At 45.8% G+C, this 26,207-nt stretch overlaps 1 protein-coding gene across 1 annotated transcript; it reads left to right on the top strand.

The window, feature by feature from the left end:
- Positions 1-308: 308 nt before the first annotated feature.
- Positions 309-24,063, top strand: TRIM29 (tripartite motif containing 29). Its single transcript, XM_075521224.1, has 9 exons — positions 309-1,166; positions 8,899-8,994; positions 10,206-10,439; positions 10,808-11,006; positions 14,970-15,053; positions 18,538-18,603; positions 19,842-19,943; positions 21,060-21,136; positions 24,001-24,063. The coding sequence occupies exons 1-9, from the start codon at positions 309-311 to the stop codon at positions 24,061-24,063; spliced, it is 1,779 nt and encodes a 592-aa protein (XP_075377339.1).
- Positions 24,064-26,207: the final 2,144 nt, after the last annotated feature.

The following is a 26,207-nucleotide window of genomic DNA, read 5'->3' as shown; positions in this document are numbered from 1 at the left end:
CAAACCTGGTTAGACAAGAATGTTCTTGGGTGTGGACTGCCTTGTATAATTAACTGCACAGCTGTAGCTTCTGATCCCTGGTAACGTCTGTTTCTTTCTTTCTCCCTGCGTCTACCTAGCATAATCCAGGCGTTCTCCTCCTCCTTGCAGGAGCTCCAGGTGCGTCACTTGGGCAGAAACTTTCCTGCATTCCACCGTCATTCCTTGCTGAGACAACGACCAGGCAGACATACCCGCTTTGTAGAGGGCTGAGAGACAGGAACTGGAGGAAAGACTGAGCAGTGAAGCCAATTCACCCTGTTTAGATGATGGAAACGGGGAGTGCAGCAAGGACAAATGGTACCACTGGGAAGCCAGAGGATGTGAAGAGTCCATCTGCCCCCAAAAAAGAAGAAGAAGTGAAGAAGACCGCAAACCCTGGCGGAGGTGAGAAGGAAGCTATGAAGGGCACTGGTGGTGCTTCTTTGGAGACAGGGCAAATCAAGAGCTCCCTCTTCTCTGGGAGTGACTGGAAGAGGCCCATCATTCAGTTTGTGGAGTCGTCCGATGAGAAGAGATCAACCTACTTCAGCATGGATTCAGCAGATTCAAAGAAGATGCAATATGCCAGTGGACAGATAGGAGACATGAGGAGACCACCCCTCTCCTTTGCAGAGAAAGGCGATCTCAGGAAGCCCCTCTTCTCCTTGGATTCCAAAAAGAGCTTCCTGCCTAGTGAAGGGGAAGGGAGGAAGTCGTTGTTCTCTGGGGGGCAGATGGGGGACCTGAAGAAAACTTCCCTCCCTCTAGTGGAGACAGGGGACCTGAGAAGATCCACCTTCAACAAGCCTGACAGAGCAGCTGGGTCACGGCCCAGGGTGAAGCTCGAGGATGTTCTGTGCGATTCCTGCATCGATAACAAGCAAAAGGCCGTGAAGTCCTGCTTGGTGTGCCAGGCTTCCTTCTGTGAGCTGCACCTCAAGCCCCATCTGGAGGGAGCAGCTTTCCGGGACCACCAGCTCCTGGACCCCATCAGGGACTTTGAAGCAAGAAAATGCCCTGTGCATGGGAAGACCATGGAGCTGTTCTGTCAGACAGACCAGATGTGCATCTGCTACCTCTGCATGTTCCAGGAGCACAAGAACCACAGCACAGTGACAGTGGAGATCGAGAAAGCGGGAAAAGAGGTAATGCTCTTTTTATTGCACATTCCCATCAGTATTTCCAATGGACCTCAATATTACACCACAGCTTTTGCTCTCCAGCCGACAGTCTCTCCTAAAATCATGTCTGCAATGTAATTCTGGGATGCAGGGGTGGTGGATGGGAAGCATTTAATGGAGAACTGATATTGCCTGGACTCTGCTGCAATGGGATTGTCGTTCTCCTAATAGCTGGTTACAGCAGCGTAGCGCTGGTGTTGTGTAGCAGACTGGGTTGGAGGGCGTGGAGAACCTGGTTTCCACCCCTGGTTGCACCACTGACTTTCAGCAGAAGCTGAATCAAAGCCTTACATGCTAAGTTTTCAAAAAACTGTCTCAAGTTTTGACGGTGATTGTGTAGTGTTATCTGCAGCCTGAAATGTGGGGTATTGCTCAAGTTCAGGACCTCCAGAATACAGGTAGTCAGATCAGTCGCTGCTCAAGTTACTAGTGGCTGCTAGGTTACTATTGAAAATTGCTATCTCAGCTACTTAGAGTGAGATTATGGCTTTTTGTTTTTCTTTGCTTTTCTGTTACGGATATAATAGTGTCAAGCCCCACCTATGGAAAGAGTCTTTTGAAGCTCAGATGAAGAAAAAATCCTGGTGCAAACACAAAACGTTATAATTTCCCCTGAAGTGTTACTACAATAGGTTCAAAGGATGGACATTTAAGGAGATGAGGCTGGTATGTGAAACAGTGCTCACTAATGAGAAGTCTTCCACCTTTGTTTGCTTAAAGTCTTATGCTGTTTGCTTTCTGGGTGGATGTATGATTATTCCACTAGCTCTAGTCAAGATCAGGGTCTCACCACGTTCGGTCCTGTACATCCCCATAGAAAGAGCATGTCCTGGCCTAGAGACCATCTGATCTAAGCAGACAGACCAGGAGAGATTACAGAAAGGAGACCCATGAAACAGTAATGTAAAACAATTTGCCTAGAATCACACAGACAGTTTATGGCAGAAACTGGAAGGGCCCTAAGATCTGCTAAATCCTAATCTTAGGCACAGCCCAAGCCAGCGCTCTGATGTGGTGAACAGTCAAATACAAGTACCCGCTGTTGGAAATTCTTGAGTTACCCTTAACTTGGAAGAACAGTTTAACTCTTTCTAAGGTGCTAGGAAGATTTATCTCATAAGGCTGAAAGAGCATCTTATCTAGAGCTTATCTCTGTCTTCCTTTTATTCTTCAAATTTTTGGTCTTTTCTTGCAATGTCATCTCCAACTTGCAGCCTTGCTGAAACCAGACAAGGTTTCTTCCATGTCTCAGACAGACTTTCTTAAAGAAATTCCTGCAGGACTCGCTAGCCTGCTGTTTGTTTCATAATTGCTTTTTCTTGTGTTTTTGATGTCAGCTCTGAACATAGCATATGCTTAACTCTCATAAAGCTGTGCCTAGTGTCTGCCAGGTTGTCAAATTCCTCTTAGCCGTTTCTACTGAAAAGAGGTTAACAGTTGCTCCCTGAGGAACCAAAGCTAGCCAGAGCCTTCTTCCTGTGGTTGGATGGACCTAGAACACGTTGCTTTTCAAGAGGCAACCATAGCTGGGCAGAGAAGACTTTACCTAAGATTTAAATTATGTTTGATTTCTTTCTCAGAGTCCTTGTGCCACTCTTGTTAGCTCCGTGCTTTAGTTCCTGTACTGCCCTGTGCTGTTTCTGCTGCTGCTAAGCCTAAAGGATTTAGGGCTTTATCAATATGAATCATACACATGTGCAAATTTCTCCTGACAACGAGTTTTGATCATGTTGTAACTTGAGTGAGTATTCACTCAGACAAAACCAATTAACAGGATAGCTGTTGCTCACAAACGTTTTACTCCTAGCCCCGATTTATTCACCATTGGCGGAGCCTTAGCAAGAACCACAAAGAGGAATGAACGTTTCCAAGTCCCTTGTGTGCACCACCTATTCAAGTCTTGCAAATCAGCCAAGCTGGAATACGACCACAAATTGGAAGAGTGGCAAAGCATGGCTGGTGCTGCTGGCCTTTGTGGAAAGAATAAGCAAAAAACCCACATCAGGTCAACCCCGTCCCTGCCCCGTTTTCACAGCTTGGCATCCAAGCAGCTCCAGCATAGCTTTACTGCCTCCAAATTTGCTAACTGTGACACTGGACTGGTGACCAGAATACAGCTGTATCTAGACAGACTCTTTCACAGAGTGTTGGTTGTCAAGGAACAATTGGTTTATCTGCAAGGATTTCCCAGTCCCTGGCTATACTGCGACCCCAAACCTGGAGAGGATTCCAGCAGAACTGGGGGGTGGGGGGGGCTGTGCTGTGAGGCACTCAAGCCTGACTGTCAATCTGGGTGCTCAGCAATTTGATGGCACAAACCTGCCACATAATAAGGTGTAATATGCTTATTTTAGGTTTATCTGTTCCTTTTGTATTGCAGAATTAACGCAGGTTACAGTCTCTTTCGTGAGTTTATCTTTGCTATAGGCCTGTAGGGAAGAGAGGTGCTGTACTTCAGTGTTGGGAAAGCAAGGGATAGCTTAAGATCTTTCTGCAGAATTAGGTAAGTCTGCTTGCTCCACAATGCAGATAGAGCCAGTACAGCTTAAGAGAAGAGGAATGCAAACAAGCAAGCCAGTATACAGACACCTACTGGTTCAAGCGTTTAAGCAAGCAGTGGAAAGCCTGATATGTCTGTGTCTGTGGAAGAGAGGGAGAACACAGCAGCATCTTCCACTTTTCAGGAGGCTGGGGTGAGAGTCAGTCATCCCCCTTCCTGGTGTGCTGCTGAGCAGACAAGAGTGAAAGGCATAGGGGGTCAGACAGAGACAACTTGGCAGGGAAGACAGAGATATTTTTTCTGTTTCCACCCAGTGGTTATTTGCGTATTTTACCCAGCAAACCTTTAATGCCTTCCCCAGATCCACTTTGCATTAGTTTCCTGCTACAGATTTAAAGGAAAAGTAACACCCCCACCAGAATCAGTACAAGAAACAACCAAGAAAACATCTTTGAGGCTGGGTAATAACCCCCCACAGCTGAAAGTGAGACTTGTCAATAGCAGCTTGTACACTCCAATAAAACCCCCTGGCCAGCTTGATTTATCAGCAGAACTAGAGCCCCCCTTTCAGACAGAATCCTTCATTTTGAAAGGGGATCCTTCATTCAAAACCTCTTTTATAGACCTATTCTCAAAACAAGACAACTTCACACATGCCTGCCAGTCACAGAGCTGTAAATAACCTGGCGTTACTATCCAGCACCAGCCTTAGTACTCAGCATGTCAGGTCAGTTCTAGTGAAAAGCACTTTGATTTTTTTTTCTTTAATTCTTTACCTTTAAAGAAAAGTTCACATTGTACAGCAGGTTTAAAGAGGCAGCAGAGAACTGCCGTGCAGAAATGGGAACTGGGTGTTCCTTGTTTCAACAAAGTGACTTTTAAAAGGGGAGACTTCACAGAGTCTGAAGTAGGCTTTGAAGTCAACCGTCCACAGAGATGGATCCAGAGTGATTTCCATCTGAGCCCTCTCTGTATTGCTTTCACTGTCTGAATAGAGAGCAAACAAGAGCGTATCAATGTGCCAGTAAAGGATTTTTGGCCTTTCCCACTGATGCAAGGTTAGGACACGATGTGGCTGTTAAGACCTTATCTACACTGGTTGTGGTTGCTCTGTGGAGACAGCTTAAAATAGATGCTCTTTCCACAGAGATAGTGTAGTTCCCTTCAGGACATTCTTCCTAGCTGGAAGGCTGTGGAAACCGACCTGCTGCAAATTGTGATTTAGAGTAGGTTTGCCTGTTTGCCTGCATTCTGCATTAATGCCTCTACAGTGAGGGCAGAACCCAAGGAAAATCCACCAGTTTGCAGGTAAGGAATTCTCTTCAAACTGTGCAAAGCAGAGGGCCTTTTCTGGCCTCAGCTCATGCAGCGACTAGTGTATTTTTGCAGGATGCTGGCAGTGTCCCCAGAGATTGTAGCCCACTGACACCCACCTCTGCTTAACAAAAGCTTAGATAGAAAAATGTAATGGCAAAACCAGCAGAAATAATGTCTCAAACAATTTGCTGATTTCTGAGCCATGTAATTTCCACTGCAGGCCATGTACTAGGACAACTAGTTTAAACACTACTTCTCTAGCTTCATTATTGCATTTTGGTTGTTGCTGTCAGGTAATTAGCATAGCTCTTCCAGGCTGGTGACACAGGGGTGTTCCCTGATTCAGGCACTGGGTTCCCAGAGCATTAAGACATGATGATGCTTGTATTGCTGCCTTGCAAAAATGAGTTGCATCATGATGCAAGACTCAATCTCACATCTTTAGGTCCTTTACAGCACAAGGGCTGGGTTCTATTGTGGATGTTTAGGTGTACACTCTGAACTTTCACTTAGGCCTCTTGACTGTCCTAATTAACTTAGAGTCTAATAGGGGATCCTGTCTTAGCTCAAAGACTCTCAGTGCCAGCATTTCTCAACTTGCTATAGTCAAACTGAATGGCCTAAGCCCTTATTTCCTATATTGTCTTCACTGTTATTGTTATTTCTGCACTGTAGGGACTCCCCCCACAATGGGTGGAGCTGCTATATTATCTATCACTAGGACCTCCTGAGCCCCAAGTCTCACCCAATGGATTTGTTCTGGGTGGTCTGTCACATAAGGGGATCAGGGATTGTTGAGAATCTGAGAAAAATGAAGAAAGCTCGGAGAGAAGTTTCTTCATAGGGAATGAAGCCAAGAAGTTGACTGTCCCTAGTACTTGTAAGCACCGTACTGTAAATGTAACACAGGATATATGTGGACAGCTAAAGCAATCTTCCAGCCAGCCCCAGACTGAACAGGGCCTTAAAAACATCATGAAATCACCTTTGCCGAACCCCTTACGTTGTGGTCCACCTCCAGAGCATCCCTACCGAATCCGCCTCCTTGTGCCCATGTCACCAGTTCTTGTACTATTCCATAGTCTCCCTGGACCTCTTTTTAACATTTTTTCTATGGTAAGACTAGTTTTAGTGTTTGTACTGTCATGCAATGAAACACCTCCCTTCACCTCCCTTGCTTTTGCTGGTGTCTGTACTAGTGTTTCCTTTTGCCCTCAGTATGGGCGTTTTAACCCAAGCCGAACCTAAATGACTGTGGTGTTTGCATTCTGGCTATTGGAACTATCTCTGTAATTTCCATTTGCAAATCATAATTCTCACTCTAAATTGTAGTGTGGGTCTGCTCTTAAATAGTTGTTACATCCCATCCCAGAGGCACTCAAACTACCTTTCTGGGTGAAGGGATATTACAGCTGCAACAAGCTGTTAAGAGTTAGCTATCACTTTTGAGCAAGTAATAGTTTGCAAAATTCCTTTGAGACCCACCTTAATTAAAAAGCACTATAAGAGTATAATATTGTTATCGCGACTTTCCAGCCATCACCTGAAATTTTTTCCTGTTACCTTTCTTTTAAAACCCCTTGTGTTTGGGAGTGTCTACATGGCTGTGAAAGGTCTGCTCTTCTCAAAAAAAAAAAAAACAAACAAACAACAAACCAAAAACCAAACCAAAAACCCCTCCAGTCCCTCCTCTGTATGATTTCACTCACATTCTTGTCATAAGAACATCCTGATATTTAGGGATGAGGAGGAAAACAAGACCTCCCATTGCTCAGGAGATGTGCTTTTTACTTTGCTAACAATTAATGCCATCTGGACGTAGCTCTGTGGCTCAAGGAAACAACTTGCATTATAGTGTAATTTCTCACATCGGTTACTGCAGTGCGATGGATATCTGGATCTAAAATGCTTTTATCTCATTGCATTTCCCTGCTGTGCAAACATGGTTGCACACCTTTGTGTCTTGATGCAGAGGACATCTCACAGTGCACGTGAGAATGGAAAAAAGCATGCATTCCTCCAAGTCACTGTCTTGAAAATGTGAAAACGATAGGATGAAGCTCATGCCTTTTACTCTCTTGATCAGTAGTAGAGTGAATTTTCTCATCTTGATACCCTTTCCATGTCTGCTCTGACCCCCTGTAGAATATGAGCTCATGACTGCATTCAGTTGACTATTGAAGGCTGTCAGGGTGCATGGATAATATTTAGAGGGCCACTGCTCTCCTAACTCTCAACAAACAAGGACAATGGAAACGTGAGAATGCAGCTCTTCTGGTACTGAGATACCTTCACTTACATTTGCTTTTTTTGTTCCCCCTTTGTTCTGTTTTATAAGGCAATAAAACAACTATCAAATTGTTTTCCCTCTATAAATAGAGATTTTCTAAATTGGAACAGCTAGAGTCAATGGCTCTCAGATGCAGCTGTGCTTGATTCAAGCTCAAGAGGATGTTCAAACACTACAGTGACTGGCACCAAGACAAGAGCCCTGACGGGCTGATTCCCATGGTCTGAGCTGGTTGACCACTTGTTGCCCGCTCTTCATCGTGTGATGCTGTTTTCTACTCCTTGAATGGAGAATTGAAAACTTTTAAACTCCTACCCCGAGGGCAACTATGATCACAAGAGAAGACCCAGGTTTTCGTGTTGTATTATGTTCTCGGATAGGCGGCAAAGCAGTGGGAACTACACCTTATGTTTTACCAGCAGGGAGACCCCACCGTGTTAGTTGCTGTGGGAGTGGATTTATCCATCCTTCATCTCCCCTGCCTCTAACTGTTGGCCTAACTGTAAGTGCTTTTGGGTAATACAACCATATGCCAAAGGATCCCACGTGAACAGTGAGTTTTCAGAACTTTCCTAACACGACATAGATCAGTTGTGGAATACAGGTAATTTCTGCCAACTGCGTAGTTCCTAAACAGCTCTGGGCTAAGTGTCCCATAGCCAGATTGCCTGTAGTTATAGTTGTGCTGTGACCAACCTGTACACACGCAAAACATAGAAAGATCTTGAAATGCGTAAACAAAGGCTTTGTCATGATCTGTTGGGCAGGGACATGGTGAATATGAACGACCGAGGGAGGGGTTGCCCAGAGTTAACGGCGCAAGGCATTAAACAGCCAGGTCCTGGTCTGATCCAGAGACACGGCATGCACACCAACCGGTATGTTACACCAGTGCATGGCTGCCCGGCCCTCCACCGGCTCCAGTTCTATGAACTACCTTGCATGCAATTGTCTGGTCTGAGCTTCTCTGGGAAGCCAGTGCAAAATGAAATGCAAATGAATCCTAGTGAAGTTGCTGATGTAAGCCAAGCATGGTTGACTACATGTCCTCGCTCCTCCTTTTGTGTTTTTTATTTTTTCCAAGCATTCCCCAGCTTCATCATAACATGAAAGCTCTCAATTCAGAGCAAATTAATCCACAATCCTGTCTAAACAGAATTCCTGCCGGAGGCATCGTCCTCTTGTTGCAACACTCGTCAAACGTCATTCTGTAATTACATGAAAACTGTTATTGCTGCAGAGGCACACCCTGGGATGGGCCCTTCACTGCATACACAGCTGAATTTTGAAACCGGCCTCTTCCCCCTCCAGCTAATGACTCCAATGTGATTAAAAGCAGCACCATGACGGTAGCCTAGTAGGTGGGTGCTTCTGCTGCTGTCTTTGCTGAGGGAGCTGAATCTCTTGACCCAGCCAGAAGCTCTGGGATCTTGTCCAGTGTCAGCACATGATCTCCATTTCAAGCAGTGCCAGGAACCTGTACCTCCCGGCTATTATTGTTCAGGGCCAAATGCATAAGTGGAAGCACAGTGCCTCTTTGAAGTAGGCCACCTTCAGCCCCAGTTCATGAGACTCCCTTCTTCTCACAGGCTGAGCTTTCACTGCAGAAAGAGCAACTGCAGCTGAAGATCATTGAGGTAGAAGATGAAATGGATAAGTGGCAGAAGGAGAGGGACCGTATCAAGGTGCGTATGGGATATTCTTTCAGGTTCGCTTCTCTGTTTCTCCTGTACTTTCCTTTCTTTTCCACTCTCTCACATCCCTCTCCTCCTTTCCTCAATTTCTCTGACATATCCAGCTCTTACTCACTCCATTCCTTACCCAGTCTCTATCTCATCACTCTCCAAAACTCACTCATGCCAAATCTTGGAAACAACAACTCCTGCTGAAGTAATCTTGCAACATACCCTTCAGGAGATCAAGAACAGGCAGCACAGCCTTGTTACAAAATGATCCAAGGCACCTCCCTGCTTTGGGTCCCTTACAGTTCTTCAATCACTAGTAGACATGCTGATTCGGAAACAAAGGTGTACTGCTCTTTTTTCCTGCTAGACCACACACAAAAATAAACTCCAGGAGGGCTCTGGATTGCCCAAACAGAGATAAGGCAACAGGAACATGTGCAGTTACACCAACAAATATCTTGTTTATAATGGAACAGCTTATTTCCATACTGATATAGGGCTCCTTTATAATTCTTGCACCCCGCTAAGGGTTAGAATATAGTAATGGTGTTATTTTTTTCATTTATACCCTAACTATGAAAACACTATTTGGAGACACCCCAGAAAATTTGCATAATATTAATAGGCAAAGCCATTCTTCTCCCTTTTATGTGGTACACACACATTGGCTTGCCAGTTCTGCTGTTCGCCTGCTTTATTATTATTATTGGAAATCTGACCTAGAAATTTTAACTCTGAATATAGTTACATCCACAGCCCTCCTGAGAAATATTTCAGAAGGACCTAGAGGTCAGGTTTGTAAAAAGTGTTTCAGCAGCTTTCATTCTTTGAAATGATGGCAATTTGGTCTTCAAATTCTTGAGGAGCCAGAACCACGATTTAGAAGGTTATAAACAGTGTTTTTAAATATCACCTAAGAGTGCAGTTCATGAATTGAAATAAAATACATGCTTTTATAATCAGGAAGACAGCATGCCCTGTAGATTACATACATGCAATTATTGCAAGAACAAGTATTACTACTCTTGGCACAACTTTTCTGGTGCTAAGACATACCTAGAGTCTCCATAGTCACAGTCTAAATGCTGAGAATGCTTGGATGTATTCCCCTCTGTATCCCTCTAGTAGCAAGTGACTCTCTGAGAAGTTTAATATTTTATTTCTCCTGTGTCTTTTCTACTGCCTCCTCTCTCTGCCCTTTCCCTCCACAGAACTACACCACCAATGAGAAAGCCACGGTGGACCAGCATTTCAAAGAGCTGATCCGTGACCTGGAGAGGCAGAGGGATGAAGTGAAGGCTGCCCTGGACCAGAGGGAAAAGATTGCATCGGAGAATGTGAAAGAAATAGTGGATGAGCTGGAAGAGAGGGCAAAGCTTCTGCGGGAGGACAAGGAGAACAGGGAGCAGATCCACCAGATCAGTGACTCTGTGCTCTTCCTGCAGGTAACTGAGATCTCATTTTCCTTTCCTTTTTTCCCATGAGGACAGGATTTGTCCCAAAGACAAATCCCAAGTTGGTATAAGATGCGTTAATCTTGTCCAGTTCAATGCACACGTATGGCAAGAACCAACCCTGACATTTGAAGCTGTCTCTGCTCCGGTAGGTGAAGAATGAACTTAGGCATGCAAATGCCTGAATTTTTTGTAGATGGCTACAGCTCACAGGCAGAACATTTGTCTGCCCTCTCCACCTTCACTGTTTTCCTTTGCACTTCATGCTATTTGGAGCCTAACATTAGCCAGTTCCCTAGGATCTAACCTCTGTCTCTTCTGTTCCTCAGTAACCTTTCCTCCCTTTTTTTTTTTGACAGGAATTTGGGGCTTTGATGCGGAATTACGTCCCCCCTCCATCTCTCCCAACATACAGTGTGCTGCTTGAAGGGGAGAGCATGAGCCCATCTATGGGACTCCTCAGAGATGACCTCCTAAACGTCTGCATGAGGCATGTGGAGAAGATCTGCAAGGCCGACCTTGGCCGCAACTTCATAGAGAGGAACCACATGGAGAATGGTAGAGTATCTGAGATCTGCCCCTTCCCTCCCTCGGCAAAGCCTAGCTCAGAGTCAGAGGAGATGAAGTGTGATGAGTGTGCTCTCACAGAGGAGAAAGTAAGCAAAGACCTAAGGAAAGCGGGAGAAACACTACCTGTAGCTGAAACTCATTCTGGGAATATCAGAGCTATCCTACCAGACCTACGTGGGGATGGAGCCAGCTGAAGTGCAAGGGATATAAAGTATTTCATGTGTAGGGGACCCAGGGGCCCAAACTAGCCCTGCTTCCCCGAGTGCTGTTTTGCATTATGGCTTCGCAGTGTTTAATTGTTTCAGCCACGTCCTGCGTGGAACTTCAGAGCAGCACTTCTCTTGGGGGGTCGAGAACAGTGATCCTTCCCTCCTGCAAGAGGCCAGCAGGGACACTCCGCCTTGCGCCAGGCTCCAACAAACCCCTGCAAGCTTAGCACGACAGTCTTTACGTGGAAGACTGCACAGATATACTAAGGCAACTCAGTGGCTCACTAGGTAAATTGAGAATGCAGCGGCAGAAATGTGAATGTAGCCACCCCAGCATGGCAATTTTGAAATCCTGTCATTAGCCTATTTGTACAGCTCGGTTAGCACATTTGCTGTGCTCGTATGACATACCATTTTACAACAGCCCATTTCAGCCACTGCTTGCCTGACTGGAACATGAAATACCCTGCAAGCACCTGTCACTGAAAATCTAATAACAGATTTTCCAAGTGAAAAGGTCTCCATTTTGGTGTTCAAGGTTAAGCTATGACTTGAACCAGCATAACTCTCTCTGATCATACTTCTCTTCATGTTCCATTAGGGATAGGTTCGTTTCCTGCCTGCCCTGAGCCAGGGTGTTCAAGGGACAGGCAGTGCCAAATGGTCCCCACGCTTCAGTGATGTTCAAGGATAGGTGATCTTTCTTATGTGAATAGAGAGGTCATGGTCAATACCACAGCACTGCAAGGAATCTTCTAAGTTTTAGAACCCACTTACTTTCTGTGTCTCCCAATTAGTTCTGCAGAAAGGACTTGTCTTGCATCAAGCTCACACATAAGATTAGGAGGACAGGGCACTAGAATGGGGCTCCATAACTGAGGTTCACTTCCCAGCTCTCCCACAAACAGCCTTTGTAACCTTGGGCAAGTTACTTAATCCCATGAAAAGACCTCTTGCACTAAGAATAATAGCGATAGGAATTAATCATTATCTCACCAGGCTGCTATAAAGCTATAATCTATTAATAATTGTGGAACCCCAGATACCAGAACGATAAAGGTCAAGAAGCTGGATAGGTAACGTGAGGATAAATTGGACCCTGCTGTCCAGAAGGACATGAGACTTGAAAAGATGCAGCAATAATCTCAAGTCTAGTTCATAGAACACAAGTAGCTGAGGAACTCGGCTGCAAATCTGCAAGATCACTGTTATTTCCTTCAAATTCACAGTACTCACTAGACATTCCTCCCATATTAATACACCACCTTTTTTTCTGGGAAACAGCCATGCAAATCACTCCAACTTCCTTCCAGAAAAGACAGATCCACATTACAAGATGATATGATAAAGGAGGAGGGGAAGAAACGGCCAATAAAACCCCCAAACACCAAAACCAAAACCCCCACAAAAAGCAGCCCGTTGAAAAGATGCATAGAGGTCAGAACAACATGGGTTCAGTTATTGGTCAAGACACTAATGTTTTTCAGAACCTGGGTTTTGTGAATCAGCCTGTCTGGCATTCACAATCTAGAGCAATAAGAATGAAGGTGACATGGGACCAGAGTACATTCAGATCTGTAATGAGAATCACTAGCATTCATCAAGTGACAGCCTGCTCCCTTCCTACCTCATGGAGAGAAAGAGTAAGTCCCTGGTCCCAAGGAGCCTGTACTGCAAACAGTTCAGTAACGTTTATCTAGCACCGTCATTCTCCATTAGACATGAATTAGATGGACCAGATACTTCTGGTCCAGAGAACCAACTTTTCAGAAAAGTCAGGAATCACATTCAAAGTGCTCACGATGCATAGCTAGAGCCAGAATTTTAAACTCTCCCTACCCTTAAAGTAATACCAGAAATTGAACATTACTTGTCTTCCAACATTCAACACTGCAACGTACCTGGTCAGATTCTCAATGCTCCATGTGCTAAGGTTTGCTGAGAAATTTGGCTATAACTTAATGCAAGTAGATGACAGGCAGCTCAGATCAAAAAATCACATTTGTGCGTTTTTCTTTCTTCTCCTTGCTCACCCAGAGACTTGCAGAGTTTCCAAACTCTGGATGGCATAATGCCAAAGGGGTTTTGGATGCCTGACTACTCACAGCACTTCTGAAAACTAGATGAGTAGCATAAAAGCACTTTGTATTCAAGTTACCATTACTTAGAAAGTTACCTTCCATCTGCTGAGCTGTTTTTTGCCAGTCCTGAAGCAAATACATTTTACTTGGCCATTTGTACAACCCAACAAGAGTATGCATATGTTCAGTTCTAGTAGCTCTGGATAAAGACTGACTACTTCTTGATCACTTGATCACTTTTAATTAGGGTCCCCTCAATGTTACTGATGCCAGAAGTCCTCAATGGTACTTGAAATCTGTGGGATTCAAGCGCCAAAACATTTCTGAGCAGGGCAACAATTAACTACTGCCAGAAACCTGGGCACTTCCAGAAACTTTACCAGGGATTTAATGGACCCAGCTTGGAGTCTGCCTAATGAGAACAGTGGTATCCACTCAGTTGGGAAATGTTATTTAAGGTGAGTCTCAGAAACTTCAGAGCTCTCCATTTTTCAAACCACAGTTACACTTGAAAGAGGACAGCACTCTGCATCTAGTGACTGCAAGGAAATAACTCCACAATTACTTAATGGATTTAATTAACTCAGACTCCCCCTGAGTCATTGCAACAAATTCATTTGCAACCAGCTTGATCTTCTAGTGTAAAAAACTTCCCAGGAAGAAATATTATATTAATGGAATGAAACCTGCTTAATAGCAGACTCCAAAGGGAATCCACTTTCTTTTAGTTGTCATAACAGGTACCTACTTAGTAGTGTGGCAAGGAGGCAAATAATCAGAGAGCATCCAGGGAGTTTAAATAACACAGAAATAAATTGGAGAAATAACATAAAAGTTTGCTCAGTGACTTAAGAATCAAAGAATGGAACTACTTAAACATGGGAACCAAATTTACCCCCTTCCAGAGAACAACAGGTTTATATAACACTTGAGGCCTTAAAAGAAAGTATTTTTATGAGCAAGTATACTGATAGAGCATCATTTCCTGTTGATCAGTGTTAGAAAACCAAAACCAGGCTGCGTAATACCTGGCAAAAGGGTAGGTTTCATCCACTTTGCATGAAGCCTGAACCGAACGCCCTTGTCCAAGAGCCCAGGAAGCCAGAGCGGTTTGCAACTCGGGTGTAGCATCTTTCTTTAAAAATTGAACAAACCAACACATTGAGCCCTCCCAACACTGACTTTCTTGAGCTTTGTAATACTTGCAGTTCAAGATCTGCTGGTTGAAAGCCAGCTCTGTGCACAGGTTAAATACACAAAAGAAGCCAAACCCAAACCACCGCTTTTGAAGTGGGATACATTTTTAGCCACACAGCAGTATTTTGGTAGGAAAATGCCTGAACCCTCAAGTCTCCCTATGGATTTTCAGGAAATAGCGTATCTACTGAATGGCCGAATGCTTCAGCTGTGCTACGCCTCTGAGGGAGCTTTTTCTTTTATCCCAGGCTGAATCTCTAGGCAGCTGCAGCACTGCTTTACCTCCCAGCCAGAGTCCTGCAAAGGAATTACAAAAATAGAGGAACTTTTCAAAGGGCAGAACCATCTCTCCTGCAGCACTTGAGGAAGCAATTCCAGTCTGTTATCCCCTTCCCTCTCCTCCCATCGCCCCTCAAGGCCACTAAACTGCCTCCTCCAGCTCACGTCCTGCTCTGCTTCTCCAGGTGACCACCGGTACATGATGAACAACTACGAGTGGAATCAGCCCGACAACTTGAAGAGATTTTCCATGTTCCTGTCTCCCAAAGGTACAGCACCCTAATGGTGGTCAGGCTTCCTCCAAACACCAGTATAGGAAAGGAACTTCATTAATGATTTGTCCCAAAATTTGCTTTCCCTCTTATTTCCTGCTGTTCCCCAGACAAGATTGGTCCCTCTGCATTTGTTTATGCCAGCTCTTCTCTCCAGCCTACAGAGCTTTGAGAAGTTTTTGCCTTTTCACCTCAAACAAGGCAGCAAAGGTTCTACAACTCCGTGTACTTTGTGAATACAGGGGAGTTTTAACATGTGTTACCGGGTTGAAGAAGTGTTATTATCCACCAGAACCTTACCCCACTGTGCTAGCAAGTGTGAAAGCTACACTAGGCTTGCTCTGCGTTAGGATTTTACTTTCACCAGAAAACATGCTTTTTCCCTACAGAGAAAGGATAGAGGTAGCGAGGAATGCGTCCTAAAAAAGCAGGAGTCCAGGGTTCTTTTTTCTGAGCTCTGACACTGACAAGAGCCCTGGTGATTTGCTTATGTGCCAGTTGTCACATGAACACTACAGGATGAGTCTTTGGAGTGAATGACTGTTTTCAGCACGTTCAGTTGTAAAATGACAGTTGTCTATTTCTAAATTAGTGTCAGGACTTCCAGAGCAAGAAGCAGAGAGTGCTAAAAGCCTAGGCAAAGCAATGCCTGTAGAAACAAAGGAACAGAAAGGGCAGCACAAAATAAGTAACCAAATTTCCTCTGGTCCCTAGAGAGCAAGGCCCTGCCTGGATTTGCCATGTGTTTACAGCTGCTGTTCTGCAAAGCCAGATGGTGGGCAGGGTGAAGGGATATGCCAGCAATTAGCAGTGGCACTTCCCTGAAGGCGTATTTGAAGTGCGATGTTGCCTGCTCTGTCGTTAGGGTTTCATGGGGATAGCCCAGATCCCAACACTGAGCCCTTTGTCTAGATTTCCACTTTGTCCTTCTCCTCTGCTACCAGCCCACGCCTGGCAGCTCGCTGGCAGCCCTGCCTGGCGCCCTGGGGGTGAGGACACGGTTCAGAGCAGACACCAGGCGCAGAGGCGACATTCCCGGTTCAGCATCATCAAGCCTTTAGCAGGACTGTTTCCTGCGGGCCCCCCAAAGTTAGGGGGCAGCCTCTTATCAGAGGGGCATTTTGCCCGTGGTGGGTTTGTTTTGCACGGAACCTGTCTCCAGACACCACCCGGACAGTAATAGCTGCTGTTCTGCCCCGGCTGCTTCAGAGCTTTGCAGACCCTGTGCTGTCAGGGAAACACGTGTTTTGCTAAGCGGAGCTGCCGATGCTGGGAAGAGACAAGAGTCTCAGCCCTGCATCCAAAACTGTTTTCAACCTTAAGGGATGGTGGAAAGTTAGTTCTAAAATTGCATGGGCTGAACGCATTTCTACCCAAACGTGGGGCTTCGGGTTCAGGTGGAAATGGCCCAACATGCCTTTGAAGAGCGTGCGTAGGGGGGTGATGGGAGGAACACAGCAGACAATGCCATTCTGCTATCACCGCTCCCATAGGTGTCTGGGTCAGGGCTGAAACCCAACGTGGCAAAAGGAAGGGAAAAGCCATTTGTGGCAGTGCCACAGCATGGCATAGCCTGGCTGCTCACTGCTCTGGACCATAGTGCCTGGACTTCCCTCTGCTCCTCTCTGGAGGATCAGCTGCTGAGACCTGGGAGCAGGGGCTCCCTGGCTCCCAGCTGGGATCCAGCATCCCAGCCTTCTGAAGGATGTGCCAAGAGACAGGAGGGATCAACAAGGACTGCTAGATACCGGGTTTCTTATTTAGTGCTGTTTGGTGGAGCCAGAGCGGACACTTGCTGGAGGCAGTCAGCTACAGAGTAGTGGGAGAGTTGTACAGCAGCTTGCAGTTCAGCGGCCCACTGCTTCCTGCAATGGACTTTTGAATATACAAATACTGGGGGAACGTTTGTTCCGCCTACACATCTACGTTTTCCTGAGAGCACAGACATGTTGCTGCTTTCCAAAACTACTCATTCTTATTTTCTACCAACAAAGCTACTTTGCCCAAAAAAACTAAGCACATGATTGCACACACAGTCTCTGCTGAAATGGGGATTGAACAGCACTGGATTCTCCACCAGGGTGAGGGCTCAAGCATGATCCCTTATGGGAACACTTTGATAGAAAGGAACCAGCTGCTGAAACCACACTGATGGGGACTTTGGGAACAGAATGAATCAGTAGGCAAAACAGGAGACATGACCCACTTAGCTTGCATGCAGGCTAGCAAAGGATTATCCGATGAATAATGCAATATAACCATAATAATTTAACTCTCCAGAGCTTTCTACGCTCTATCAATGTGTCACGTAGAAGTCCAGCACTGCCTCCCATTGCATCTTTTCTAAGGAATTCCATAAAATGGGAGGAAAAAAAAGAGGACCACCCTTTGCATTGCATAATATGCACAGAATCCTTGAATATCTCATGATAGTTTTGTAACACACCCTTTTTCTCGCTAGGTTGGATCACTGCAAATTCTGCCTGAGGCCACAGCAGCAAGTCTGTTTGCTGCATTGAGGAATGCTACCCAAGTAGTGCTCTGCGCTAATTGCAGTGGCCCATACTAAGAAACTGCTTGGATTTGAGCTGAACCTATAGGTTTTTAAGCCCTGCTTAAATTCAAGGAGACTTCCACTGCTCTTGTCATTAAAGACAGTATCACAGAGCATCTGCCTGCAGGGATGACATAATGAGGCAGAGGGGAGACATAAAAGGTTTCAAATGCTGCCTAAAAGATAGAGGAACAATCTGTTCAACTGCTCGACACTCCTATCTGTCCCCTTCCACTGCGCTTTCTCCTCCTGATGTTGCAAACAGTTTGGCCAAAGCCAGGAGGAGGTTGGAAAGATCATCCTGTGCCTTTGGAAGTCTTTGAATGAGGAGTAGAAGGGACTCAGCACGCAGAGAGGGAGAGAGAACTGCCTAAATAGAAACACTGCTTAAATAGAAAAGCAGTCCACAGGATGGCAGCATAACAGCTCAAAGGATTCATCTCTTTTTCACTCCTCTGGGAGTCCAATGTCTCACAAAGGGGTAAAACAGCACTAGTCTGCATCACAGCATGATGTCCTAGTGAAACCCTGGAGCACACGCCTGTCACAGTGGCTGAGACAATGTGTGCTTGAGCAAGAAATGTTCCTCTGCTTGTGTCTCTTGAGCTCTAAATCCAAGCCTCTGCCTGCAGGTCTCTTTGCAGAATAGTCATGTTGAGCAGACAAACCTGAGTTGGCAATTTAATGCAGCTAAAGACAGCTCTGTGGCAGTGAGAACACTTTGTTCTCAAAATGAGAAGTCTATCCACCATTCCCTAGAACCCAGAGAAAGACAACCGGGACCCTCCTCTACTCTCTGGACCCAGATTTCTGGTTTGGGGCTGCTTCCAAATTGCTGGGGACTGTTTCATAGAGCAATGCCAGGCACAGGCCTTTGAGCCAGCTCATCAGGAGCCGACTGCTGAACTGGATGCTCTTGTTTTACAGCCAGTTTCAACCCACGGTCATGGGAATTTTCCTCCTTCCAAGCGACTGAGGAAACACTTGGTACGGGTAATTCCGACTTCAGTTTGAAAGGATCTAACCCCCCGTGCCACAGCTTTCTAGCTGGCTAATCAACCTTTCCTGCTTCCCCTCTCAGCTGTCCTATCACCTGTCAATCACTGTCTCACAGAACCATCTCTTAGCTGGGTTATCAGCCCTGTCTGCATACACCCAAACCCAGGGTCTCACTGCTCTAGGTGCTATGCATATAGGAGGGAAAGGCATCCCTGGTCCTCAATGTTCAGACAGCAAAAGAAGATGGAAAACATAGGTGCCAATTTGTAAAGATCCTGAAATACCTAGCCAACCGCAATAGATGGGAGTGCCAACATCATCCAAAGCAGTCTGTGGAGGTTCTGGCAGAACCAGGAGCAGACTCCAAATAGAGAAAGAAGCACAAGAAGCACAAGGGTGCTCTTCTGCACATACACCTTTTACTTAGCTCATAAGTTCTCAGAGACAGAGCCTACCCACTGTTCACTGTCTGTACAGCGTCCAGCGCAATGGGGAGGGGGTGGTTTGAACTAGCGTACCGAGAACCAGCAGCAGCACGTCATGCCTTTTCTTCCCAGATCCCCACCCTTCTTTTTCTCACCTGTATCTTCTTTCTTTGCTTTGTTCATGCTCAGAAGGTCCTGCCCTTCCTTTCATTCAGAGGCAGCCTACAAGCATCCATGGCCACTCTACCTGGGGTAGCTCTGGTGTCTCAGAGCCACACCTAAGTTGTTCCTGCTTTTCATGCCACAGGCAGGGCTGTCTCCCTCTCATCATCTCTGCTCTCAGATTCATTCTGGCAGCCAGGGCCTGACCCCAAGTAGTCCAGGAGGGGAAGCCTTGCTTTAATTTCAATGGGCTTTGAATAAAGCCTCAACTGCTTGGAGGCAAGGGAGCTTTGGCAGTTATGTAGCTTTGCCTCATTACTCCAGTCTCTGGAGATGCAGTTTACCTGCAAGGAAGCTGCTGCTCTTCAGTCACACCTGCACTCTGGGTCTCTCAAGAGAAAGGCTCTTCCCTGCCTGCCTGGAGCACTGCGATCTCTTCACGCTCGCACACTGTGTACACCGGGACCCCACAACTGACTGCTCTCATCTACCTTTTCTTACTAAGAGAAAAGGGACAAAGCTATTAGTTCCCATTTTCCCCCAAGCTGGTTGAAGGTAGTTTTACAGGGTGTGTTTTCAAATGCTTAGGCTTCCCCACTGCAGCACGCAAGACCACGGAATAACGCAACCTCTTCTGTCTTCCAGTAGGCAATGGTACTAAGCTGCCTTTTCAGTTCTCCTCGGTGGGACAGAATCCGCCTGGTGACTTCAGCAAACAGTCTGACGGGAGCCTCTTCACTAAGACCGGTACCAGGAATTTAGTTTTTTCCCCTTCCTTCTGCCCCTTTTTCAGGTGATAAGACATTTAAACCTGTTCTTGTTCCCCCAAAGAAGGCCTGAAGCAGTCCTACACCTGGCCCGTATGTCCTGCCCTGACTGTCTATCTCTTAGATCCACACACGTTTACATGAGCAACTTACTCTGCTAAATCAGGGCAACAGGAGTTTAGTAAAGAATGTTAAAAAGTATTAAAAAGTTATATCTAGTGAATAGTTGAAGGGGTTTTAAATTTTGTTTGTAATGGGTAGATATGAGAATTTTAGATTGTTTTAGAGGTGTAGGGACCAGGGAGAGAAAGATACTAGGAAATTATGTTCATGGCCATTTACCCCTCTAGCTTCATCAGTGTTTTAAAACAGCTATTGTCCTGAAAGAATAATAGCCACTGAGCACAACCTTTAAAAAAATATGCAGTAGCTGCCTGTCCTCCTCCATCTGAACCAGAATCCCCCATTCATCATCTCATAATCCTATTTTCACTACCCCCTAGTTCAAGGGCACCAGAGGTGGAATCCAAGATCATCAGCACCTGCCAAGCAGAGTCAGGTCTGATTAATTTGCAAATAGGAGATGGTGGGGAAAGGCCATTTCTTGATAGCACTGAAACTGGTCGTGATCCAGCAGGGCTGGTATTATTTTTGAATCAGAACAGAGCTGGTGTGGTAGCAGGGGGTTAGGGCTTATCACACTGCCAGAGGTACTGTCATTAATTTCTGACATGAAACCCAGGCCTCGGCTCTTTGCACTAATTAAATAGCCTATAGTGTTCTTTGCAAGGGTCAGAATGCTTAGTTCGGGACATGGCCTAAATTTAATTGGAGTGATTGCATTCCACCTCTCTGCAGTCCTCAGACATTTTAATTAGACAGACCTTCTTTACTCCCTTTTCCTAAGCGGTTGGGTGGTGGAATAGGCATCTGTCTGACGGCTGCTGTGTCCCACCCCAGAAATGGCTGCATTTCAATGTTAAGCAATGCAATACTAATTATGTGGCACTTCCAGTCCTGCTACTCAACGCTCACAAGGGGAGTCGGGGATGGTGGCAGGGACTGATCTATAACAGGCTGTTTTATGTTGTCACAGCTTATCCTTCAATAGTGAGACATCAGTCTGCAAAGGTGACGCCACAGACATGGAAATCCTCTAAGCAGTCTGTATTGGTAAGAAATACCCTTGGTGTGAAAGCACGTGCATAGTTTCAGCAAGAGAACTATCTGTTCTAGGGATACCTGAGACTTCAGAGACTAGGGCTGGGGTCCTTTGGAGATGGGAAGGTAAAAGCCTCAAGTCAACAGCTCCACAGATTAACACCCCCCCCCCCCCCGCCCCCAGTTCTGGGTTGTAGGAATAATCAATACTTCAAAATGACATTTTGAAAAGATTTTGCCCTGGTCTAAAATTTGATCCAGGCTTCTAGAAGCTATACAAATACTATAGCACACATGCTACTATCTGTAGTAGTATTCCTCCCTGCAGGGCTATCATACACTCTTAGTAGTTTGTGACATCTAGAAAGCACAGATCACGTAAATGACACCAGAGACAACCATATAAAAAGTATCTTGCTAATTACATCCTACATGGGCAAATGCAATATCAAAGATGAGGGGTCAGACTACAATCATAAATCACTAGAACATCTGTAAGTCACTCATTTTGCACTGTTAGGGCAAAACAGGTAACAGTGCATTATAAGGGGCAGAAGACAGTGATATTTTAGGTCTTGTAATCTTAAATATACAAGGTTAACAAACAGTTAATAACCACAGAACCACTAAGTTCATCTGTTTTTCTTAACATCCATTCACACTGTGCTGCATTAAGATCTTGCGCGATCGTCAAGTTTTTGCCCTCATCTCTGCAGATAAAATCTATTTTTTGAATTCCGATTATACATTTGTGAAAGATTATTTACTGTTCCCTGGAAATAAGACATGTAAGAAGGAGAGGGTCAAGAATTGAGAGCATTCCCACACCGAAGGAATAACACAGAGCAAATACACAACAGTTAGAAAGTGGCTGCCGAAGGACTGCAGCTGTATGTCTCTGCTAAATTTTCAAGGCCCCACCAGGAAATGAATACCAGTGAAAGGGATGTTCCTTGGTCGACGCTATCACTTTCAGAAAATCCAGCCTTGAGTCTCTGAATATGCTACAGCAAAACATATCTCCTAGGAACAGCAAAGTTTTGCAGTATCTTCTGTCTTGTGTTTGATCACTGCCTTTCTAAAAGATCATCTACTTCATCATGTGCGTGCTCAGATGGAGACTCTTCCTAGTGATTTTAGATACCAACCTATCCTTCCTAATGGTGGTGGTATACTGGGGAAGTCTGGTCAGGAAAGAGAAGTCTCTGTTAGCACTGGGCACTGGTGGATGTGGGTATGGTCATCTTAGCAATAAGCACCCCACTGCACGACAGCCAGCGTGCTGTGCTCCGTGAACACAACCCATGTTTTCCTTAATCCCCATAGAGAAAGCCTGGGTAACTTCTCCCACATGAAGTCACCAGTCTTTTTCTGTCTCCCCTTCTCTCTCATGCATACACTTGTAGCGGCTATTTTATTTTTATAGCCTATATTCACCAGATAGCACTGAACCTAACAATTGAGTTGATAAATATAAGCATTAAAAAGTCCCAAAATAGAAATACGTGCTCTGGACTGCAGTAGCTCTGCAGGAGCTTTTACGGTCTATTGGGCCAATAATCTAGCTTTTAAAATAGTCTTAAATATGTATTTAAGTAATACACATTCTAAAAGCTCTGTAAATATGAATTTTCACAAAGGACTATACTGTTTAAGGAGGAATGTCTTTTTAACCCACAGGGAGTTCTTTAAAATGAAGCCCCCCCTCTTCCAACTATATTGGAAATTAAAGCCATAAAATGAAAAGAATTTCAACAAAAGGGAACATTGAGCAGGAGGTACTGGGAGTAGGCACTGAGCAGCAAGATGGGTTGGGTTTGCTCTGCCCATGCTTCCAGCTCCTGCCGTGCCTGATAGTAACTAGTGCGCTGCGCAGAAAGGTACCAGCATGTTCCTGCGAGGTGTCTCTCACCTTCTGCAAGTGAGATCTGGGCAGTGGATCAAACCTAAGATAGATCAGACATTACAAAACCACAGTTCTTCCTGATTGCCTTGGTCACCGCTTCGTTGGTGTAAGAATATTCTTATCCAGGCTAAAGATTTTGCCTTGAACAGTGCAAACCAACAGTCAGTCAATCAATATCACAGTCAATAAATTGGCTTTTGTGTTTTGCAATGATTCCAAGCCAACATTAGGCCGCAAGACAACTTTGCCATGTGTTGCTTATTTGTAATGGTGCAGATGATAATGAAATTCCAGGGGTAGGTCCTGATGAGAGGATACACAACTCGGGACTGCAGTAAACAGAGGCAGGAAAATGGCAATTCCTTTAGGCTCTGCCCCGTCTCTCCACTTACGCCTCTGTTTACACAAACATTTAGTACTGGGCCCTGCCACATGTGGAGGCTGAATAAACAATGCACCATTGTGTGAGAATTTCCATGCACAAGAGTTTTGGCTTGCCAGCCAGAGAGCACAAATAAATACCATGCAACTTAGTTGATCACTCGCATAGCTGTGCGTGGCTTTAAGTGTGAAAACTCCCATGAGTTCTCAGGTTAGCGAGCAATTAAAAAGACACAGACAGAAGCATAAAAATAAAGGTGACATTCCTCTTCTCCCAGAAACCTCTCATCAAACCATGACTCATAGTCTGAGATTTTATATGATGCACAGACTCATTTGGATTTGGCTCAGCAATGAAGTCCATGCAAAGCATGTGTGTAAATCAAAAAGCAACACCATTTGCATTTGATCACTTCCAGCACCTCCAGTAGTGAAATGAGGCGGTGTTGCTCTGCAAGAGGAAGGACTGAAGGTGTTAAGATAGGAGTATGTTAAGATACGTATGGTTGGGCTACCTAAGAGGGTGAAGTATAGGCAGTCAGAAAAAGAAGGTAGGTCAAACTCACATGCCCCAAATTCTCCATTGCAGTCACATTACCGCCCCTTTTACGTCAACAAAGGCAATGGAGCCACTTCCAACGAGGCACCTTGATTCCTGAAGATTTAGGGAAGAGCTGGCAGCACTTGGAGTGAAGACTCAGCTGCGGATTTTCATGGATGTACCTGCTACTGTATTAACCTTACTGCTCTAATCTCTGCCAGGGAGAGGGAAGGTGCAGAAGGGAATAGCCTTTACTAGAGGAAACAAGGACTTTTTCCAAATAACCTAATCACTTTGAAAGCTCTGCAGACCTTAACAACGTAACCCCATCCTCTGCTGTCAGCTCCTTATTCCCTCTCTGTCAATGCCCTTCCTTCTGCCTCTGCAGAGCGAGCTGCTCTGCTTCTCCTGGGAAGCATGCATGCTTGGGTAGCACCCCTCCCACACTCTGCTAGACCAGTTGCCCCCTTATCCTGAGGGTGTTTATATGACCATAGCTATTAAGTCTTGGTGAAAGGTCCCAAGCTGGGGGGGCCCAAAGGTCTTCCTGGAACGGAGAGGCCCCAGCCACTGGGAGCAGTGACAGGCTAAAGCTCTTCCTATGCCTCTCTTACCCCGTCACCCAGCCCTGCCTCGGACAGGGACACGCAGCTCTCACTGGGATCGGGTCCAGCGCTACCACCTCCCTGCAGACTCCCCCAGCCCCTGCTGGTGGTGGCATGCTTCCTCAGGGCCCTTCGTCAGCTCAGCTCAGCTCTGCTCCTGCTGGCTTCCAAAAAGCCAGCCAACAGGACCTATTCGGAGCTGCTACAGCCCAAGGCCAACTGCTGGTGGAGGGCAGAGAGGCTTTCTATCCCATTGAAGTACCCCTCCAGCCACCTTTTCAAATTAAGAAATAAAAAGAAAATCCATCCTGCTAATATAAGATTGATTAGATGCCATAGGTGTTGGGTGCTTTTTTGTTTTTTTTGGTGGTTTTTTAATTCCCCTAAACCAGAATTGATTTATATATTGTGGTTCAGGTATTTTTTCTGCAATGGGAATTAGTACCATAGCTTTTTGCTTAGGATAATGTTTTTTATTTGTCCCCTGGATAGATGAGTCACATCAGCACCCACCCTGCAAACCAGCCAGGGCTGGTTAACCTTTCCATGATCTCACTGAGATTATTTTCCTTCCCCTTGGACAATGCTGAGAGGTTGGGTCCATGCTATGCACAAACCTCCCCAGGCCAGCCAATGACAGCAGATGCCCCATTGCAGGATCAGAGCCCTCAAACGGTGATAAGCAGCTGCAGAACAGAGAACCAAGACCCGACAGCTACTTTTCATGGTTTGCTCTGTTCAAGTGGTTTTTTGAATGGCTTCCCCCACCTTTCCTACCCCCAAATGCTTGCAACACCTTGCTGAGAGAGGTCACGCCTATCGCTCCCTGAAAATTACTTTCTTGCTAATCCCCGTGCAAAGATACTCGCTGCTTTTTAATCCAGCACCTTAGACAAAACTTCTGAGGCTGAAAGGTGGTTGCTCCAGAATTCTTTAAATGGCACTTATAATTTTTTTTTTTCCTTAATGACCAGAGGGGAAGGGGATAGCACGGTAGGGAAGGACTTGAAGAAAGGGAAACTGGGATAGAGTTGCTAGGAAATACATTGAAGGGTTTGAGTACGTGTGTGAAAGGATAAAATAAGCCCCCCCCCCCCCCCCCCCCATCTCGTTTTGCCCCCGAGCAGGCGTCCAGTAATCACTTGGGTCCCTTACGTTCCAGTAAAAGCTTCTACCGCCTCCTTTCTATTCTCCAAAACGTGGGCATGATCCCTCCTCCTCCTCCAAAACTCAGATATTAAAATCCCCCCCCTTCTTTCCTGCCCTGAAGAAGTCCTGCCGCGGTGTCAGCTAGGATCTGCACTGCCCCTCGCCCCGCACGCAAACGACCGGCCCGAGGAAGCCAGTGTCCCCTTCCTCCCGCCGGCTCTGCCCTACCCCACCGCTGCAGCCCCCACCGCCTCTTTGCTCCCCTTCCTCGCCTCCCTTCAAGGGCCTCACTCAGACCTTGCACACACAACCCTTCACACCGGCACACTCCGGCGACAGGAGCGGAGCTGCTCCCCATTTCTGTTAGCCTGGGAGGATGCCGGGCCTCCCCTCGCAGCCCCACTGGTCTCCCCGCAGTATTTGCCCCGCCGGAGGAGTGCGGGACAGGGGCACAGCTCCAGCCCCGCTGTACCTCGCAGTCCTGGGGAACTAGCAGCGTGG

Source organism: Mycteria americana, chromosome 19 (genome assembly GCF_035582795.1).
Source record: "Mycteria americana isolate JAX WOST 10 ecotype Jacksonville Zoo and Gardens chromosome 19, USCA_MyAme_1.0, whole genome shotgun sequence".
Lineage (NCBI taxonomy): Eukaryota > Metazoa > Chordata > Aves > Ciconiiformes > Ciconiidae > Mycteria > Mycteria americana.
This window is presented reverse-complemented; position numbering and strand designations above follow the sequence as displayed.

Bases quoted from the DNA above. Each gene is read 5' to 3' on its own strand.
- TRIM29 (XM_075521224.1), top strand. From the start codon at position 309: ATGGAAACGGGGAGTGCAGCAAGGACAAATGGTACCACTGGGAAGCCA. The intron at 1,167-8,898 runs GTAATGCTCTTT...TTCTTCTCACAG, and splicing joins TCGAGAAAGCGGGAAAAGAG to GCTGAGCTTTCACTGCAGAA. The intron at 11,007-14,969 runs GTAGAGTATCTG...CTGCTTCTCCAG, and splicing joins GAGGAACCACATGGAGAATG to GTGACCACCGGTACATGATG.